Source organism: Microcaecilia unicolor, chromosome 2, assembly GCF_901765095.1.
Source record: "Microcaecilia unicolor chromosome 2, aMicUni1.1, whole genome shotgun sequence".
NCBI classification, from domain to species: Eukaryota; Metazoa; Chordata; class Amphibia; order Gymnophiona; family Siphonopidae; genus Microcaecilia; species Microcaecilia unicolor.
The window spans coordinates 109,137,632-109,159,185 of NC_044032.1; the positions used below are offsets into that span (position 1 = coordinate 109,137,632).

General features: G+C 44.2%; 1 protein-coding gene across 4 annotated transcripts in view; it reads left to right on the forward strand.

Moving 5' to 3' along the window:
* Positions 1-21,554, forward strand: part of NLN (neurolysin) — a 173,018-nt gene that overhangs the window by 124,130 nt on the left and 27,334 nt on the right. For all 4 annotated transcript variants that reach the window (XM_030193203.1, XM_030193201.1, XM_030193204.1 and 1 more), the window contains 2 exons: positions 9,342-9,528; positions 16,308-16,436. In XM_030193203.1, coding sequence (XP_030049063.1) covers positions 9,342-9,528; positions 16,308-16,436 — 316 coding nt within the window. The remainder of the gene's footprint in view (positions 1-9,341; positions 9,529-16,307; positions 16,437-21,554) is intronic.

A 21,554-nucleotide genomic window follows, 5' to 3' on the forward strand; every position in this document is an offset into this window, starting at 1 on the left:
CAGAAAATGTGTGGGAGCCGAGGCCTGATTAGAACTGGAATAGAAGTGGATAATATATTCTCCGAGACCTGAAAAGAGAGTGCTTGAGAACAGGCAGGGAGAGGTGGAAGAATCAAGGGTGAAAGAAAGGTTGATAGGTAGCGCTTCACAGGTGCCCAGGGAGCACGACCTGCTCCTTCAGCATGTGCCCCCGGCCCAAGCACCTAGGAGCTGAGTTGAAATTATCGTCACCTTCATCGGGAACTGGAGAGTGCATGGGAGCAGGACAGTTGAGAGCAGTAAGTACAATGAGAAATCTGTGGGGGGAGCAGAGAAGAAAATCAGGCAGAGATACCACAACATCAGCACAAGGAACAAGCTATGCAAGTGCCTAGGAGCTAAGTGGTTGGAGCAATGGCAAATAGAGCAGAAGCAGCCCTCGCAGAGCCTTCTTAATTAGGAAGATGTTTGTGGGCTGCTTCTGTAGCTGCTAGTGCTCCATGGAGCTGCCTTAATTATGAGGAAATTTGGAGCAGAAGCGGTCCACACATTGTTAATCAGGATTCTCCAGCAATTCTATTGGTAAGAACAATTTACAAATTTCAAAAAAAATCTTTTTTGAGGGGAGGGGGAGAAAAGAGAGGAATTTGAGAGAAATTGCTGGGGGGGGGGGTAGAAACGGAAGAGAAACTGAGAGAGGCTACTCAGTGGGGAGAGGTTGAGGGTGAAAGGTGACTCTGCACGGTTGACTCTAGGGTGGGTTGGGTAGGTTATGAAGAGAGGCTTCAGGCTGAGGCTGCTGGGAGCAGCCAGGTGGGCAAATGGGGAGAGGTTAAAACTGTGGCTACTAGGAAAAGATGAGCAATAGAGTGAGGCTGAGCCCACAGCTTATGGGGGCAAGTGAGTGAATGCAGCCTTAGCCTCTTCCCCTGTTGCTTCAGCAACTGCAGCCTAAAGCCTCTGTGCATTGCCAGAGAGGCAGCAGTCGTAGATTCTGGGGATGAGTGGGTGTGGCTAGGGGGGGGCAGTGCATAAGAACATAAGAGTAGCCATACTGGGTCAGACCAATGGTCCATCTAGCCCAGTATCCTGTTTTCCAAACAGTGACCAAGCCAGGTCACAAGTACCTGGTAGAAACCCAAATCGTGCTAACACTCTATACTACAAATCCCAGGGCAAGCAGTTGCTTCCCCATGTCTGTCTCAATAGAAGACTATGGACTTTTCCTCCAGGAATTTGTCCAAATCTATTTTAAACCCAGATATACTAACTGCTGTTACCACATCCTCCGGCAAAGAGTTCCAGAGCTTAACTATTCGTTGAGTGAAAAAATAATTCCTCCTATTTGTTTTAAAAGTATTTCTATGCAACTTCTTCAAGTGGGGGATGCACTCCCTCTTTTGCCGTTGCTTCCACATTGCCTGCCTGCCTATAACAGCAACAGTGTTAGCTTCTGCCCATTGCCCTCCCACCCCAGCAATTGCAGAGAGGTTGCGGCTTCTTGGGGTGGCTTAGGCTACAGCTGCTGGGGTGGGTGGATGGCTGGCAGGCACCAAAATCTGCCCTTTCTTTTCTGAATATTTCACCAAAACTCTTATCCACTCCCTTCCCTTTTATCTTCTCCTTAAACTGCTGCAGTTTGCTCTTCTTTTTTCCATTATCGCTTGAGGACGCCCATCTGTTAGGCACACCCCAGTCCCACCTTTGCTACACCTCCGACACGCCCCCGGGAACTTTGGTCGTCCCCGTGATGGGAAGCAATTGGGGATGCCCAAAATCGGCTTTTGATTATGCCGATTTGGGCGACCCTGAGAGAAGGACGCCCATCTCCCAATTTGTGTCGAAAGATGGGCGCCCTTCTCTTTTGACACTAAGCCTGCTAGTGAGAAATTTGCCAAAATGTTAAAATGAGGACAAAATCAGAACTTGTGACTCAAATTAGATTTATTTATTTATTTATTGCATTTGTACCCCACATTATCCCCTTTTTGTATTGCATCTCCCAACGTGTGGTGATAGGTTACAGCTTTAACCCCAGCATACATGACTTCAACTGTATTTCTAATTGTAATGCCCCAACCTGGGCACTTCTGGGTTCGGGATCTGACCCGTCTTAAGCCTTCCGAAGGCAGTCTGCGTCAGACCCTTTACTTGTTTGGCACTCAGTGCCTCCACCTAGGGAAGGAAGAGTTAGCGGATGGGATTACCCTCTTCTCCCCCAAGAAATCCAAAGAACAACCAACTGTCACTGTATGAGGATTAAAACTGGCGCTTAATTTGGCAGGTCTGAAAGATACTTATACTTTCTCAAGTCCAATAACCACACAGGAGTCAGAAACTCATGCAAACTGAAATGGTTTATTCTTTAACTCTGTAACAGCAGGAACATCAATCTGTTTCAACTCTTCAACATTGAAAGCAAGTCTTTTAAAACCACAGTCCTTCTGGTATTCCCCAGGGGAACTCCTGTATTCTCCTTCCTTGTATTTATATACATAGGCTTTTTAGCAGGACTATTTATACTTTTTACAGACTCCTGTCATGCCTATCCCAGAGAATAATTACCCGAAGACAGTGCTCCTCTTGTTCCACAGGTTCAGACCGCCTGTGGTCTGACCTCCCTCCAAGGTGACCTTTGTATTGGCTTACCCGGGCCTTGGGATGGGCACTCCCTGGCTCTGATCCCACACGCCTGGGCTGGGTCTCTCCTCTGCCCACCCGTAGCTCTTCTCTGTTACAGTTGTCACTTTGCTGAGTCACAGCTTCCCTTTACAGCCAGTGGTTTTATTTCTCCTATGTGGGATTCCCCTTACTCCTCCAGGTCAGTGGCAGGGGACCAACAAGCAACCAAAGATGGTCCCTTTCTAATCTCCTTCTTCCCCCCCCCCCCCCCCCCCCCCCCCACAGGGCACTGTTTCTTTGCATTTTATTTCAAAAATACTCTCCGTGGGCTGGACTTCCTCCCACCCAGGGACCTCCCAGTCACTCCCCCCAGTTACTCTGTACAGGGACTTTCCAAATAATCCCAACCTAACAAAGGATTAAATAATATATAATAATGTATCTCCTTTGCCCAAATCCGAGCCAATTTATCATAATCTACAGGCAGAAGGATACTCTGCAAGTACTTGTGGTAGTAAGAAAGCTTCAGCGGCTGAGGGGGGAGATATGATAGAGGTCTATAAAATAATGAGTGGAGTTGAATGGGTAGATGTGAAGTGTCTGTTCACGCTTTCCAAAAATACTAGGACTAGGAGACATGCAATGAAGCTACAATGTAGTAAATTTAAAACGACTCAGAGAAAATTTTTCTTCACTCAACGTGTAATTAAACTCTGGAATTTGTTGCCAGAGAATGTGGTAAAGGCGGGTAGCTTAGCAAAATTTTTAAAAGGTTTGGACGGCTTCCTAAAGGAAAAGTCCATAGACCATTATTAAATGGACTTGGGGGAAATCCACTATTTCTGGGATAAGCAGTATAAAATGTTTTGTACTTTTTTGGGATCTTGCCAGATATTTGTGACCTGGATTGGCCACTGTTGGAAACAGGATGCTGGGCTTAATGGACCTTTGTTCTGTCCCAGTATGGCAATACTTATGTACTTATGTAGGTCTTTAATTGGCGGTGCTCCAGCTGGCCAAACAGCAGAAAGCATGTCGGAAGTTCTTGGCCAGGGGTGCCTATGACACTTTTGACATGGTTTCCAGGATCTCTGCTCAAAGTATAGCAATGCACAGACTCTCTGCACAGACTCTCATGGCTGCGTGTTTTTTTACTTGGAACAGTCTGTTCAGCACAGGTTGGCGGATGTCCTATGCAGGGGGGATAAGGTTGAAGAGGTTGCTGATCAAATCAAAAAGCACACTGATACCATCTCTTTTCTCTCCCGCCGGGCACCTTCTGCATCAGCCTCCTCAGCCAAGAGTTCTTTTGGCAAGCCAAAGAGGGGTTCCTACTATCACAGAAGTGTAGGTACGCCACTTCCTTTCTCCAGCTTGCTCAGTCTCAACCCCAGCACCCTTGTTTTCATCAACAGTGTGCGCATAAGGCCCCTGCTGCTCCCCATTCAAAGCAGGGGACGAGCTTTTGACTGGCTCCAGCAGAGCATAGTCACTGTCAAAGTGTCCATGTAGGATGACTTGCCGGTCGAGGGGAGGCTGAAGTGTTTTGCATGAAAGGTGGCCCCTTATAACCTTTGACTGATGGGTTCTCCAAATAGTCCATCTCTGATACGCACTAAATTGACTTTGTAAACCTGCAAATTGCCCACCGAGAGCTCATTTCTTCAGCTCTCAGCATGAGCAGGTACTTGCAGAGGAACTCTCCACCCTTCTACAGGTCCATTAGGTCGAACCCGTTCCACCAAGGGAAGAAGAGCAGGGATTCTATTCCAGGTACTTCGTCATGCAAAAGACGACAGGGGGGATTCGTCCCATCCTAGACCTAAGGGTCCTGAACAAATTTCTGGTCAAAATAAATTTCTGGTGGTTTCCCTAGGCACCTTTCGTCCCATGATTCAGGAAAATGATTGGCTATGCTCTCTGGATTTGAAGGATGCATTTACTCACATCCTGATAATTCCAACCCACTGTGAATACATCACGACCAGTACTTCATGATGCCTTTTGGCCTCGCGTCAGCTCCCAGGGTTTTTACCAAATGTCTAGCGGTAGTCGCAGTGTCGCTGTGCAGACTGGGAGTCCATGTGTTCCCTTATCTCTACGATTGTCCTGTAGCATTTTAACTTTGTGGACAGGTTCTGCCAGTCCTAGGCAAAAAAAAAAAACAGTCTCCCAACTGGTTATAAATTAGCATTTTACATTGAAGAAACTGCTATAATTATTGGGAATATTTAGATTTACTAAAGGAAAGTTATATTCTAGTGGAAATTGAGTGTTGAATCAACAGAAATTGTTTGATCAGACTATCATTTCGGGTCACACCTAGAGAACTTTTTTTTTGATTCAGCACTGGCTGACTCACTGTGAGGTAATCACTGCACAGCAGAAGGCGGTTTGGGCTATGAATAGGGGAGACACAGACCACTTTGTTTGTAGCATTCCATGTGCTGGACCTGAACCAAAATACTGCTAAGTGATTTCTGATTATTTTATTCTAATTTCTCAACTTTTGGGCTATAGGTTCTCTTCTATTCTCTTAAATTTATTGCAAAATTTCTTAATTAATTTGTCCTGTGAATCTGTATTGTGGTGCACTTCTCTGTCTTCTAACCCTGCCCCCCTCCCAAAAGGACAAAAACAATAACAAAAAAACCCTCTTTCCTTTCGTGCCTAGCTCTGATAGTAGAGAGGATAGGCGTTTCTAACCGCTTCTTATCCTGTAGCATTCTAACTTTGTGGACAGGTTCTGCCAGTCCTAGGCAAAAAAAAAAGTCTCTCAACTGGTTATAAATTTGCATTTTACATTAATGAAACTGCTATTTTGGGAATATTTAGCTTTACTAAAGGAATGTTATATTCTAGTGGAAATTGAGTGTTGAATCAACAGAAATTGTTTGATCAGACTGTATAATTTCTGGTCATACCTAGAGAACTTTTTTTTTTATACAGCATTTGGCTGACTCACTGTGACTTTAGGAAGCTGTCCAAACCTTTTTAAAACCCCGCTAAGCTAACTGCCTTTACCACATTCTCTGGCAGCGAATTTCAGAGTTTAATTACATGTTGAGTGAAGAAAGATTTTCTCCGATTTGTATTAAATTTACTACTGTGTAGCTTTATCGCATGCCCCCTAGTCCTAGTAGTTTTGGAAAGAGTAAACAAACGATTCATGTCTACCCGTTCCACTCCTCTCCCCTCATTATTTTATAGACCTTCCCTCAGCCGTCTCTTCTCCAAGCAGAAGAGCCCTAGACGCTTCAACCTTTCCTCATAGGGAAGTCGTCTCATCCCCTTTATCATTTTCGTTGCCCTTCTCTGTACCTTTTCTAATTCCACTATATAGTCGGTTCGGGCAGTGTTGCAGAATCTGTTTGGGGTCTAGAATCCAACTCCACCCCCCACCCCCCATGGCCTTTCTTATTCTGTTCCAGTCTGTACTCTCGCTCAGTTGTATATAGTTTCAGGTTAATCTGGGTTTTATCCTCGCTGTTGTGAGGCCCAATTGGCCAAAGTTTGTTGTTTTTGGTGAGCCTGGATACTAGGGATACCCCACTTGTGAGAATTAATGGCCTACTTGTCTTTGGAGAAAGCGAAGATACTTATCTGTAGTATTTATTCTCCAAGGACAGCAGACCTTATGTTCTCACAAACCCTCACACCTTCCCTAGGAGTTGTTTCCTATTTTTATTTTTCTTGCTGAAGTATTTAACTGCAGTAACTGCGCCCTTGCAGCATGTGAGAAGGCACCTGCCCATGTGCGGTGGAGCTTGTCTCATGCTCCACAAAACTTAAGTTTTTTATAAAGCCTGGACTGGGGCAACACGACAGTGTGTTACCCACTTGTGAGAACATAAGGCCTGCTGTCCACGGAGAATACCTGCTACAGGTAAGTATCTTTGCTGTAGTGAAGTGTGGAACAGACTTTATTGAGAGTGCAGAACATGTGAAGAAACAAGCCTGTTTATTTTCCCTTTGTACAGAAATAAAGTTTTCCTTTTGACTTTTTCACTACCCACTGTCTGTACTTTGAGGCGTCCAAGCCTTCCAGTCATTCACATGACCACAGGCTGGCATAAGTGCTCATGCAGGGGCGTAGCCACGGGCGGGCCTGGGCCCACCCAATTTGGGCTCAGGCCCACCCAGCAATGGAGCACCCAATGGACCTTGTTCCCCCTCCCTCCGTCGGGCAGCGCGCGCCAGCCTAACTGTACAACAAAGCTGCACGGCACCGGGTCCGTCAGCATGCTGCCGCTAGCTCCTACCTTGTCATCTTTCAGCAGAGGTGTTAGTTCTGCTGCTACACCTGCAGCGGATCCACGCGGTGCCAGGGCTGTCTCTCTGTACGCTGCTGCGACTGCTTCCTCTGCGCTAGCCCCGCCTCTCTAGCCCCACCTCTTCAGAAAGAGTATCGGAGGTGAGGCGGGGCTAGCGCAGAGGAAGCAGTCGCAGCAGCGTACAGAGAGACAGCCCTGGCACCGCGTGGATCCGCTGCAGATTTAGCAGCAGAACTAACACCTCTGCCGAAAGATGACAAGGTAGGAGCTAGCGGCAGCATGCTGACGGACCCGGTGCCGTGCAGCTTTATTGTACAGTTAGGCTGGCGCTGCCCGACGGAGGGAGGGGAAAGAAGGCCCATTGGGTGCCGGTAGGTGGTGCCGGAGAAACATGCAGCGGTGGCTTGGGGGGGAGGGTTCGGGGCAGTGGATAGCTAGACAGCCAATTTTGGGGAGAGGGGGGGAGAGAGAAAATTTTGTGCCCACCCAAAATTGGCTGTCTGGCTACGCCACTGTGCTCATGCCTTAAATGTAAGATTCTTTTCTGCCACTTGTGCTATTATTCTATTAAGAAAAATAGGTATCTTCTTTTTTTTTTATGTAGAATTGGCTTAAAATAGGCTCCATAAACAATGCCTTTAGTAGGCGCCCTGTTAAAGAATTACTCCCATTTAAATGGATGATTGATAAATGCACATAAATAAATAAAGTTCTAGTTGTTCCAGATCTGATTCTGAAATGTTTGGGCTGGCTTCTAGATCAGTGATTCCCAAATGTGGTCCAGGAGCACCCTAGCTAGCCATTGAGGTTTTTGATATCCACAATGAATATTCATGAGAGAGATTTGCATTCATTGGAGGGTATCCTGAAAACCTTAATGTCCGGAGTGTCTCCAGGACCACGTTTCGGAACCACTGTCCTAGATCATAAAAATATTTGTTGCCTGTTTTAATTTTTCTTTTTTTTTGTGGAACTTGGCATTTTTGGAATGTTCATCCCTTTATAGCATTTTCTAAGTCAAGTTTCTATATTATATTGTCTGTGTTTGTTAATGCATTAAATTGCATAGGAGTACATTTTGCTTCTGACTTAGACACAGAATTTGAAAAGGATTACTGCTAGTCATCCATGTCTTTACTTTCATATCAGTAATGCACAGGCCATGGCACTGAAAAGTCAAAGCAGTCCTAAAAAGCAGGAACTAGAAGCACATTGGTCTGTCAGATGTAGGTAAAACTGTGATGAGAAGAGGAACTACTAGTCGATTCTTTTTTTAGGCTAGTTTTTTAACCTTTGAAACTGCAATACATTTTCCTTTTTCTAAAAGGGATGGTACACCAGCCCAGCTAAATATGATTTAAATCAATATTTTAGAACATAAAACAAGTCTGCCTAGTACAAGGCCAGTGCTAGGCAGACTTCTATGGTCTATGCCAGTGGTTCCCAAACCTGATCCTGGAGGCACCCCAGCCAGTCAGGTTTTCAGGATGCCCACAATGAATATTCATGAGATAGATTTGCATGCAGTGGAGGCAGTGCATGGAAATGTATCTCATGAATATTAGCAACATTTTAAAACTGTGCTAATTTTTCTATGTGGTTATGATTTTCTATTGCTTCAGCTGAAAATTGTGTTGATAATGACATGTGCGCTCATGACTACGCTTCCCTGGATCTCTTGCTTCATATTGCTTTTGCTGTATTTTAAACTTCCTGAGAGAGTAACTGCATCCCAGCTCTCTTCATATCTTTCAACATATTATCCTCAGTCGTGCTTTAAGTCTTCCCATTCAACTTAAATAGATATTTTTTCATAAGCAGAACCTCACTGGCACTCTAGCACCTTGCTGCTTCTGGCAAATTCTTGTGCAAAATGGATGTTGTACAGGACTGTTGACTTGATAGTATGCAAATGAGTGTGTATTGTTTGTATCTTGCTGTAAAGATTCAGCAAATTTCACACACCAAATATAAATGAATTACCCATTTACATATACTGTGTATATTGATGGTGTGTGAAACCTGTACACCCCTAGTTCCACCACTCGTGGAGTGTCCTTGAGCAGGTTACATACTCTTATGCACAGAACATGGACTACAGTCTGGCATGGTGATTTTCCTGCCCATCTTATTGATTTGCTAAATAAAAGTATGAACTCTAGTTTTGTTATGTTTTGTTTAACTTGTGCTTTAAATTTAAAAAAAAATGTTTGTGGTGCTGAGTTGACTATACTATAACCAGGTTTCCTGAAGTGATAGTGAAAAAATGATTTGATAAAAACCAGAATGGACTTGAACAGGTTGTTTTCTTGAGGTTCTAAGTTTCCTACTTTTCTCAAACTGCAGTTTACTTTTTCCACTTGTCATAATTGTTATCACTTTCATATTGTGGTAGTGTTATTACAAATCATAATTTTGGCTTTGTTGCAGTGCATTAGCTGATTATTTTTCTGTTTATTATTTCAGACACATTTTGCCAGATTTAGTGGAACTAATGTAGAAACTGACTTTGTGGAAGTGCCTTCTCAGATGCTTGAGAATTGGGTGTGGGAAAAAATGATACTAAAACGAATTTCAAAGCATTACAAAGATGGGCAGCTGATCCCTGATGACCTGCTAGAGAAACTGATCGCCTCAAGACTAGCAAATATAGGTATTTATCTGTAAAAAGCTTTTAAAAAATGGAAGTAAAAAAATGTAAAAATATCAATATAAAACTGAAAGGCTAAGTATTGGTTCTGTATATATTGGGAAAGTACGAATCATTGAGAACTAAAATTTGAGAAAAAAACATACAGGAATGTGGCACAGGAGGATTCAAACCTGGACTGTATTGCAGGCTAAGCTGTTTTCCTTCTAGTTGTACCACTAGATAGTGAATCAAGACTCATGTAAGTCATGACCCTGGTAGCCATAGGAGCCAACTTTTCAAAATGATTGGGGGTGCTGAAAATATTTTTTTACAGGTGGTGCATTCCCCACCCCCCTTCCCTCTGCCCCTCCCCCTCTCTCCTCTCCCTCCCTCCGAGTTCCAGTCCCGCCCTCTCTCCCAGTTCCAGGCTCCCACCCGCCCTCCCTCCCCCTCTCCCTCCCTCCCCCTCTCCCCTCTCCCCCTCCCCTCTCCCCCTCCCTCCATCTGTCTGAATTTTAAAAGCCCTATTCTTACCTCGTCAGTGAAAAGAATGCACTGCAGGCTCGGTGTTCAGCCTTCCCTTCTGTCTCTCAGCTCTGGTCCCGCCCTTCATTTCCTGTTTACACATGGGCGGGACCAGAGCCGAGAGACAGAAGGGAAGGCTGAAGTTTCACTGACGAGGTAAGAAGAGGGCTTTTAAAATTCAGACGGAGGGAGGGACTTTTAAAATTATGGCTGGGCTGCAAGGAAACTTCGGGTGCGTAAAATATTGGGGGTGCTTGAGCACCCACAGCACCCACGGAGTTGGTGCCTATGCTGGTAGCCACATCTGGAAGACCAAACTCTAAAGAGAATATCTAAATTCAAGCTGTGCCACAGATAGTTGTTCCCAGCATCTGGAGAGTTGTGCATCTCATGCTACCATGGAACAAAACTAATTATTCGACCTTCAAGTTTCAAGTTTAGTTAATGCTTGATGTACCACCCATCACACTATACATCTAAGTAGTTTATAGTACTCATATATTCTCCAGAAAGAGGAGCTCTGGTAATCCAAAAGAAAGGAAATAGAGCTACATAGTCCAAAAGAACGAGAAGGAGAAAAGTAGAATTCTAGTACATAAGTACTTATGTACTAGAATTGCAGTATATATTATCTGTGCTCCAGATCCTGCCCATCACCAACATCCAGGTGCCAACTTAAAAGCAATCATCATAAATCAAATGCCTTAATAAATAAATATGCTTTCATCCCATTTTTAAATTTTGGAAGGGACATCTCGTCGTAGCTGTAGAGATTATTGGTTCCAGAAAATTGGGGCTGTGACATATGGAATTTCTGATGGTGTCTAAATTAAGGAATCTAAAGGAGGAAATCATCCATAAGTTTTGTTGATGTAACTCTTTCTTGTCATTCCAGCATTCTTTTCTTCATTAACTCTTGTGTTCCTATTTCTGGAATACCCGTCTGAGGGTTCAGTATCAAAATCACTTATGTCCTATCTCTGGAAACTCAACCTGTCTCAGTTCCACTGAGGTCTGGTTTGTCTGTGGTAATCATGTCTCTGTTCTGTATTCTGTGGAAAGCTTCCCTTTGAAAGTTAGCCGGCAAGTTCATGGATACAATATACCTACAGGCCTGTAAGCTCTTCATGGAGCCTGAATATTAGCCTCCCTATCTCAAGTATTTTTTGGAATTCTGCCCACTGATTGATTTGAGCAGGGGACTAACATAGTAAAGGATGGCAGATAAAGACCTGCATGGTCCATTTAGTCTGTCCAACCAAGTGGCCAGAGCCGCACCTGCCACACCATGCAAATTCCTTCACGATCAAAGACTGGCATCACAAATAGAGCAAGCTTTAACGCTGAAGCTTTAACAAATTTATGCTCGGGGGGGGGGGGGGGGGTTATGCCTGTGAATTAACTTTACCTTGGCAATCCTACCATAGTTTCTTCCATTGCTCGGAAGTGGAGGAAGAGTTCTGAGTCTTTCCCCCCCCCACCAGAGTTTTTTTTTTTTGTACTTCAGTGAATACATCGTTTTATAAAGTTCTGTGAGTTACAATTTAAGAGAGAGAGTTTTATAAACAGTGATCACAAATAGAGCAATCAGCAATTTGCCACAATGCCAACCAAATATAAGCAGTTATATTTGATAAAATCTTGGAAGAGCTGTTTTATAATTTTGGTTGCAGCATAGTTAAATTCATTGTCAATACCAACAATCCAACAATGTTGCAAACTAGCAACGTTTTGCTGGCTATCAACCTTAAAGTATCTTTCTCCCCCCTTAAATATACTCATTCATTATGATATGAATGTGATATAAAATATGCATACCAAGCCCGTTTTACTTTTACTTTACTTTATTTAATTTAATTGCACACCTCACCAAAAAGCCTGAGGCTAATAACAAAAATTACAATAACAGAATCAATACATAACAAAATAGAATACTGCAAATTTATATATACTGCAAACGATTCTCACTTAAATAATTCCTTCCCCAAATCTCATTACATTCTTGAACACCAAAATATCTTTAAGTACTGTGCTCTAAGTCAATCTTCTCTCTCTCTTGACATGTGTGGGATATCTGGCCTTTCTTGGAAAAGTCTATTTCCTTATTAGTGATGAGTACCTTGGACTATACAATTTGCACATGTGGATGTAGCAACTGGGAACTCTGGCCCTGATCTATCTGTAGGTAAGCTTGAGCAGAGTATATCCTAGATATAGCAAGTACAGAGCAGGACCACCTGGGATAATAGAAAATCTGTAAAATTATGCTAGACAACTGAACTTTCCTAAGCTCCCCATGCTTTCTGCCTTGGATTTACTCCAGCAGTATCTGTAATAGATTCGGGGCTTTCCTGAAGAGGGGTTGCTACCTTTTAGAGAGAGTTTTTTCTCAGGGAAAGTTTTCTACATCCCCACAAGTAGAGATAAGTCATCAAAGAGGAAGCTAGTGGAAGTGGACACCATCCTTTTGTCCATCTCTACAGACTTCAGACACTCTGGACAAAAAAACTCCTCTTCCTCCTAGGTCTTCTTGGGCTAGTAGCCAGTCACCAGTCTTTTTCTCTTCAGACTCTAAGTTACTCTTCATTCCTCAGGCTGCTTAAGCCTTCTTAGTGCAGTGGACTTTGATCCTGGGGAACTGAGTTCGATTCCCACTGCAGCTGCTTTTGACTCTGGGCAAATCACTTAACCCTCCATTGCCCCTGGTACAAAATAAGTAAACCGCTTTGAATGTAGTTGCGAAAAAAAAACCTCAGAAATGCGGTATATCAAGTCCCATTTCCCTTTCCCTTTCTTCTAGGACCTGCTGGGAGACAGACCCCAGACATGGTGGACAGTTCCTTTCCTGTTCCTAGATCAACTTAAATCTGTCCTCAGAGCCCAGGTGCAAACCTGGCACCTCCAAGGAAGGTTGGATAAGGAAGGAGAAAATCTCTCCCTCTGCAAAGGGTTGTACAGACACATATTGCATCACTAGCTCCTCTCTTAATGTTTGGGTATTTGAAAACACCCACCCACCATCATTTATTGCTAGATGAGATGGAGTTAGTTTTTGAAACCTGTACTACATATGTACGCATACACGCATATAGACACACACACACACATCTACTATAATAAAACTCACCCTCAACGTTCTGAAGACAACGTTCTGAAGTCACTCAGTCACTCCCTGAAGGGTTCATGGATTCATGGTGGTGAAGCCACAACACTGACCATGTCTCTCTGCCCCGCCCTCGCATGACGGACCAATCAGAAAAAACACCCTTAACATTCTGAAACACAAAGGACCATCACAACACCGTTCCCAGGCAACACTAGGCAACTTAAGACGGACCAATCAGAGGAAACTACGTGACAATAAGGGAGGAGCATTCCCCAGCAGAATGGCTCATCTGTGCAGCACGGAGAGCACAGAACCACCGCTGGAACGAGAGAAGAATATTCCTGCTGTGGGTATGTGCAAAAATAGACCGGGGGGGGAGAAATTTTTAAATGCCTAATGCCAGTACTGAAGAGTGCCAGAGGGCCCATGGCAAAGACTATATTTGGGATCGCTTGACATGGAGTCAGAGGAACCGGAAAACAACGTGCCCGTCACCATCTGGGACGTGGGCGAACAGGACAAGCTGTGGCCCAGCTGGAAGGATTACCTGCGACCCAGCCAGCAGCAAACAGCGACCAAGGAAGGGGGAGGAGTAGGGAAACACTTCCCTGCCTAGAAATTGCTGGAGACTGGCTGCCAAACTAACGAAACAACCGCACACCGACTCACCACCTCCATCATTCAAAAGGCATCCACTCTTTCTTCAACAGAAATGCAAACTAATAATACAAAACAAAGAATACCCGTTTTCTCACGCAGCTACAGGTAACTCCCCACCCCCTTCCTCTTCCCCTTTTGCCAAAGCGGCCGTGCCCAACCATCCCCAGCCTCAGGCAAGCCGTCTCCCACCTCGGGGATTCCCCGAGCACCTGGAAAAAGACGGCACAGCTTCCCGCAGCACATGTTCCAGCATTCCCCTGCAGCCGGCCTGAAATGGACCGAACATACCGGATCACCACCCGATGGCCCAAGACCGTGCTCCTCTCCCGCCAACTTAAAACAACCATCCCCGTCCTCAGGCAAGCCGTCTCCCACCTCCAGGATGCCCAGAACCCCAGCCCAACGGAAAAAGACAGCGCTGCTTCCCACAGCACATTTCTCTTCCAGTGTTCCCCTGTGAAACGGCCAAAAAATACCGACAGACCAAGAACATGCTCCTCTACCTTCCGCCTATCTAAAACAACACTGCTGCCTCAGCACAACACAACAAAAAAAAAAACCCGGAAAAAACAATCCACCACTCAGCAAAGGCTGACCCCCCTACAACCACATTTACATTTCACCAACAGAAAGACCCTCCTCCATAAACCTCCTTGACAGACAAAACCACACACACACAATACAACAGACACACACCCTCAAAGCCACACACCAATCCATCCCACTTTGCCAGCATAGCACAGCACATCCCCCAACCCCCAAGCAAAAAAACAACAACAAAAAAGACACACATCAACAATCTGCACACACACTCACACACTCACACACACACACACAAAATAACTCTGTGACACATACACACACACCCACACACACAAAAAAAACCACATGCTAGCGCCCGTTTCATTGGTTTCGGAAACGGGCCTTTTTTACTAGTCCTATATAATAAAAAGCACCTCCAAAGTTCTGAAGCTGAGAAAGTGAAGCCTTGAAGCATTCGTGCTCCTGCTGTATCCATCTCCTGAAATGACGTCACGTACTTCCGTGTTCGTAAAGACCAATCACTGGAAGGGAACGCTGCAGAGTTGCCAGACAATGGAACGCGACGTCACACGCATGAGGGTGTCGTCGTCCCTCCCTTCCTCCCTCGCTCCCTTCCAGTTCCAGGCCCCCTACCTCCAAATTTTAAAAGTCAACTTCACTTACGAAGTCGAGTTTATGGCGGCTGGCAGCAGCGGTAACAGGCATGCAGGCTCAGCCCTTCTCTCTCTCTCAGCTCTGGTCCCACCCTCATTTCCTGTTTCCGCAAGGGCAGGACCAGAGCTGAGAGAGAGAGAGAAGGGCTGAGCCTGCATGCCTGTTTCTGCTGCTGCTGCTGCTGCCGGCCGCCGTAAACCCGACTTCGTAAGTGAAGTTGACTTTTAAAATTTGGAGGTAGGGGGCCTGGAACTGGAAGGGAGGGATGACAACACCCTCATGCGTGTGACGTCGCGTTCCGTTGCCTGGCAATTCTGCAGCGTTCCCTTCCAGTGATTGGTCTTTACGAACTCGGAAGTACGTGACGTCATTTCTACCGTATAGAAGGCAAATATCTGTGATTCAGAGTATGATGCAGTGTCAGGTGGCACCATTTTGAATTTGCCACCTTCCTGTTGATGATTGACATTACTGGACCTTGATGGGGATAGAGAGGTTAGGAGATTTCACTACTGTCATTGATAGGGGTTTTTTGAGAAGCAGTGGGAGAGGAGCCTCTTGTAAAATAGATGTAGGACTGCACTTGTAGTGGGAGCAGCAATTTTGAAAAACTGTAAAAATACCCCTTCAGTTTTGTGAGGGAGCAGCTTTTCAAAATCGCTGCTCCCACATAGCCTACACCAGCAGAACCAGGTCCATCCTCCTCCTCCCCCCCACATCAGTCTCCAATCTCCTCCCCAAAGGAATCCTGCCCATCCACCTCCCCCCCCCTTGGCATGAAGACACTTCCTCCACCACCCAGATCCCCCTCTCTAGCCTTGGTAGGGTCCCTGGTGTGTAATGGGAACAAGAGCTATGTCCACTCGCTCTTGCTGTTAAAGCCTCAGGTTACAAAGTGGCCACCGCGACCCTAGCAGTAATCTTGCAGTGTTACCACTATGAATCAGGCTGCCAAATAAATGCTTATTTATACATAAATCTCAGAATAAAGTGATAAAGCTAAGAATTAGATGAGCTGAATAGTTTGACAGTTGACTTGCTCTGTGAGCCAAACTGAGCAAAAGTAATATTATATTCTAGTTTTCGTCTTTTTTACTCTATTATGTGCTTTGGCTGTCCCTCCTTCCTTCCTTTCTCTCTGCTTTCTTCCCTGTTTCTTTTTTTCCTCTTCCTAATTTTTTTCTTCTTGGCTTTATCTTAGCCATTTAAATCCTCATGATACAGCTGTAAATGCTAGTGAATGTCCTGCCCCTTGGGATTATTCTTAATTGACTTCGTAGCTTGTTCTAAAATAGCTGTTCTTAATTGCCAGGCCTTCTGACTCTTCGCCAAATTGTTTTGAGTAAGGTTGACCAGTCCCTTCATACCAAATCATTTGCTGACAGTGCAGAGGAATATGCCAAGCACTGTAAAGAGATTCTAGGAATTTCTCCAACCCCAGGTATGTGTTTCTGCCTTCTTTCTATTTATTACAGGAAGAGCCATACAAAAACTGCTCCTCAGTTTAAATTCAGAAATATATATTTATTCAACAAGAATGATAAATAGGATAGTGAAAATGTTACTTGTTCAGCTAAGTTCAGTCAGATTAATGGTGTTTTTAGTTTATGAAAAATAAAAAAAACAATACCGTTTAACTTTAAAAGAAATTTTCTAATTGAAGAACTTAGTCCCCACAGTAATGAGAATGGAAATGCTTTTTTTCCCCCTACAAAATGCTGGCAAATATCAGTGAAATTTACCATACGTATAAAAGAACAACAGAGGCTGGAGAGGGGGAGAAATGGTTGAGAATAATAAATATCAGTGAAGGAGGATGCACAGCTATGTGACGTTCTATAAGTAATATCTGTTCTTTAGCCGGGTTAGTGGTCATCCCACAAAAGTCCCTGTTATTAGCAACAGTATAAGATGGTTTTAATATTGATTAAAGTTTATTAGCATACAACATTAGGGATATGGAAAGGCCTGCCCCAAGGTGCTCAGAGAAATCTTGAGGGTCATGCCTGCCTTCCTCTCAATCCAGCCTTGAGGCGTCACAGAAGGACCTGCCTCTCTCTCAATCTGCCCCTAAAAGACCTACTTCCCTTCCCACCTGGCCCTGTGGGAAGCCCCATCTCCCTCCTCATCCATTCCTGATTTGCTGTTTGAAAGGCCTGCCTCGGCTAAAAGAAGCCACCTGCTCAGTCGGCACTGGGCATCTTTTTGCAATACTCAAAGGTAAAGACATGACGTGAATACATTTTTTATATCATGGTGGACTTTAGAAAGACAATCCGAATGCTAATATTTGGTTTTATGCTCCTCCATCCTTCAGGAGGAGATTGCCTGGGGGACAGATATATTAGCTGCTTGGGCAGCCTCCCCCTGAGGGAATTGCAAAGATGTTGAGCAAAGCAGCTCTTATTGTTATTCAAATTGTCTTTCCAAAGCTCACTATGATGCAACTTTGTATTCAGATCATACCATGTACTGCAACTGGTTAGGAACCCAGTCAGTCACAGATTTACAGTGAAGTACTAATAGTTAAGAAGCTTGGCAGAGTTTAAAAATCCATACTGCCAGAGGGAGGGGGGCTCATTATGATGTATAATTTTTTCTTAAGGAAAGTTGAGAGTAGAACTTGTGGAAATATAGGTGAGAGGGAAGTCATAAAGAGAGGGAAGAAGGAGTGTGTGCAGCGACATTGGAATTACCCGTGATGGAGCTGAGGCTGGGACGTCACCCTGGGGAGAATAAGTGGATATATGTTGATACTGTATATAAGCAATGTTCATGCAGCAGATGGTCAGACTAGTTACATGGAATGTAGGAGGCATTGAGGCATATTTTCAAAGCACTTAGCCTTCCAAAGTTCCATAGGTTTCTATGGAACTTTGGAAGGCTAAGTGCTTTGAAAATATGCCTCATTAGCTCCCCCATAAAGAGGACTAAAATATTGCAGCACTTACAGAGACACAAAATCAATATAGCTCTTTTGCAAGAAACACATCTGAACCAAGTAGAGCATGCTAAGCTAAAAATGTGGTGAGTAGGGAAATGTATATCGGTGGAGGCCAAGGGAAGAAAAGGAGGAGTAGCGGTGCTAATACGTAAAAGGGTGACAACGGCAGTTCGTACTATATATTTGGATCTGGGGGGGGGGGGGGGAAGATATGTTCTGGTTGAAATAGACTTTCAGGGTCAAAAAGTGCTGGTATGTAATGTTTATGCACCCAATAAACAGTTCTATAACTCACTGATAGCACAGCTTCTTAGGTACCCTAATGAGTGTATGGTGGTGGGTGGGGATTTTAATACGGTATGGGACCCAACACAATACATAATAAAACATTTTAATAGGCAGCATAGGGTGCATGCAAAGATGGAACATATAGATAGATAGGATAGATTCTTTGCTTCACCGAGGAAGATTTGGATGGGATACCGGTGTTGGAAATGGTATTTCAAGCGGACGAGTCGGAGAAACTTACTGAATTCACGGTAAACCTGGAGGACATAATGGTGCAGTTCGGCAAACTGAAGAGTAGCAAATCGCCTGGACCGGACGGTATTCATCCTAGAGTATTGATAGAACTGAAAAATGAACTTGTGGAGCTACTGTTAGTGATGTGTAATTTATCCTTAAAATCGAGCGTGGTACCGGAAGATTGGAGGGTGGCCAGTGTAACACCGATTTTTAAAAAAGGTTCCAGGGGAGATCCGGGAAATTATAGACCGGTGAGTCTGACGTCGGTGCTGGGTAAAATGGTAGAGGCTATTATTAAAAACAAAATTACAGAGCACATCCGAGGACATGGATTACCAAGTCAGCACGGCTTTAGTGTGGGGGAATCTTGCCTGACCAATTTACTTCAGTTCTTTGAAGGAGTAAACAAACATGTGAACAAAGGGGAGCTGGTTGATATTGTGTATCTGGATTTTCAAAAGGCATTTGACAAGGTGCCTCATGAAAGGCTACAGAGGAAATTGGAGGGTCATGGGATAGGAGGTAATGTCCTATTGTGGATTAAAACTGGTTGAAGGATAGGCAACAGAGAGTGGGGTTAAATGGGCAGTATTCACAATGGAGAAGGGTAGTTAGTGGGGTTCCTCAGGGGTCAGTGCTAGGACTGCTGCTCTTTAATATATTTATAAATGATTTAGAGATGGGAGTAACTAGCGAGGTAATTAAATTTGCTGATAACACAAAGTTATTCAAAGTCGTTAACTCGCGAGAGGATTGTGAAAAATTACAGAAGGACCTTACGAGACTGGGAGACTGGGCGGCTAAATGGTAGATGACGTTTAATGTGAGCAAGTGTAAGGTGATGCATGTGGGAAAAAAGAACCCGAATTATAGCTACGTCATGCAAGGTTCCACATTAGGAGTTACGGACCAAGAAAGGGATTTGGGTGTCGTTGTTGATAATACACTGAAACCTTCTGCTCAGTGTGCTGCTGCGGCTAGGAAAGCGAATAGAATGTTGGGTATTATTAGGAAAGGTATAGAAAACAGGTGTGAGGATGTTATATCGCTCCATGGTGCGACTGCACCTTGAGTATTGTGTTCAATTCTGGTCGCCGCATCTCAAGAAAGATATAGTAGAATTGGAAAAGGTGCAGCGAAGAGCGACTAAAATGATAGCTGGGATGGGACGACTTCCCTATGAAGAAAGACTAAGGAGGCTAGGGCTTTTCAGCTTGGAAAAGAGACGGCTAAGGGGAGACATGATAGAGGTATATAAAATAATGAGTGGAGTGGAACAGGTGGATGTAAAGCGTCTGTTCACGCTTTCCAAAAATTGTAGGACTAGGGGGTATGTGATGAAACTACAGTGTAGCAAATTTAAAACAAATAGGAGAAAATGTTTCTTCACCCAACGCATAATTAAGCTCTGGAATTCGTTGCCGGAGAATGTGGTGAAGGCAGTTAGCTTGGCAGAGTTTAAAAAGGGGTTAGACGGTTTCCTAAAGGACAAGTCCATAAATCACTACTAAATGGACTTGGAAAAAATCCATAATTCCAGGAATAACATGTATAGAATGTTTGTACGTTTGGGAAGCTTGCCAGGTACCCTTGGCCTGGATTGGCCGCTGTCAGGGACAGGATGCTGGGCTCAGTGGACCCTTGGTCTTTTCCCAGTGTGGCATTACTTATGTACTTATGGTTCAAAGCATAACTTTATGGCTGGCTCCTGGCAGAAAAAGGGGGAGATAACCCGTGGGAGGGAGAGAGGATTCAGGTTCCCTAGTCATAGCAACAGAATTACAGGGGACCAGGAGCTTTGCCAATTTATTTCTAATTCAGTTTCTTCATTTTTCTTTTTCTCTGCCTAAAATAAGTAGTGGTCCAGTGAGCCAAGGGAGATTGCAACTCATGCAAACTGGAATAGCCACACTTTTATTCCCCCCCCCCCCCCACCTTCCATTTTATTACCATATAGTAAACATGGCAACAAATTTTCAAAGTTCCTGAATACCAGAAATGAAGGTTAAAGTTTTGCTTCATATCCTTTTTAGTTTCAGAGACTTGCCCTTTAAAGCAGAAAAGTGAGATTTTTGTCAGATATCCATGTTCTTTAGAAATGGCACTTACCTCCGTGGGCTGAATATTGGGTCCATTGTCTTCATCTCATAAGATTTCCCACATTTTGGGCTTCTGCTTCTTGTTTCAGTTATGCCCACAGAGTTAGTATCCTACCTTGAACCATTTCATCTTGAGTATTAAGAAGGGATTGGGATTGGAATCGGTAATGTCCTGGTTGGCTAAATAGTTACATGTAAATGGTCATGACTGAACTCCTGTGATCATGTGATATAAGTATGATAATGTAGCAGTCAGTGCCAGCTCAAAGGGTTGTGGTACCCTGAGCCAACTTTTGTTTTTGCAATCCCATTTTGAGGCCAATCTTGCAGTATGAACTGCACAGATCTCAGGGCTCATGCCACCAGCATGGTCCCACACCAGAGAATACTGTGTTCTCTGATCATTGTATTTTGGCTTGGTCTCTCCAGGGTCTGATTTCCATTTTATGTTCCTTCAGGCTTCCAGGGCTTAATTTGTGGGGGAACTGCCTGGAATGTATTTCTGCCCATTCTTTTCAGACTCCAGAGCATCAAGCGTGCTCTGCTCCATCATGTCCCTTCCAGGCAGTCTGCAGGGAAGAGGAGGGGAGAGGGTGAGCATGGAGCAGAACAGAGAGCAGTCACTTTACGTCTTAATCCAGTCTCTCTTCTCTTGTTGATTCTGCCCCTAGCTCATCGGCTACTTCCTCCTGCTCCACAGTTTCACTTGCTTTTTGTCTATAAATTTAACCCACCTCCAGCTCTCTGATAGTGATCCTTCTGTCTTCTTTTCTTCTCCATTATTGTCATCTGCCTTTTTATCTACCAATAGTTAGATTTCATTCATTCTTGTCCCCCCTTCAGTGCTCAGTCTCCCTCTTTCCCCCTGTACCTACTTAATAGCTTTGCATTTCCTATTCTTACTTCTCTAATAATCCCATTCCCTTCCTCTGTCATTTTCCTGTAGAGAACAGTCACTTTATGTCTTAATCCAATCTCTCTTCTCTTGTTG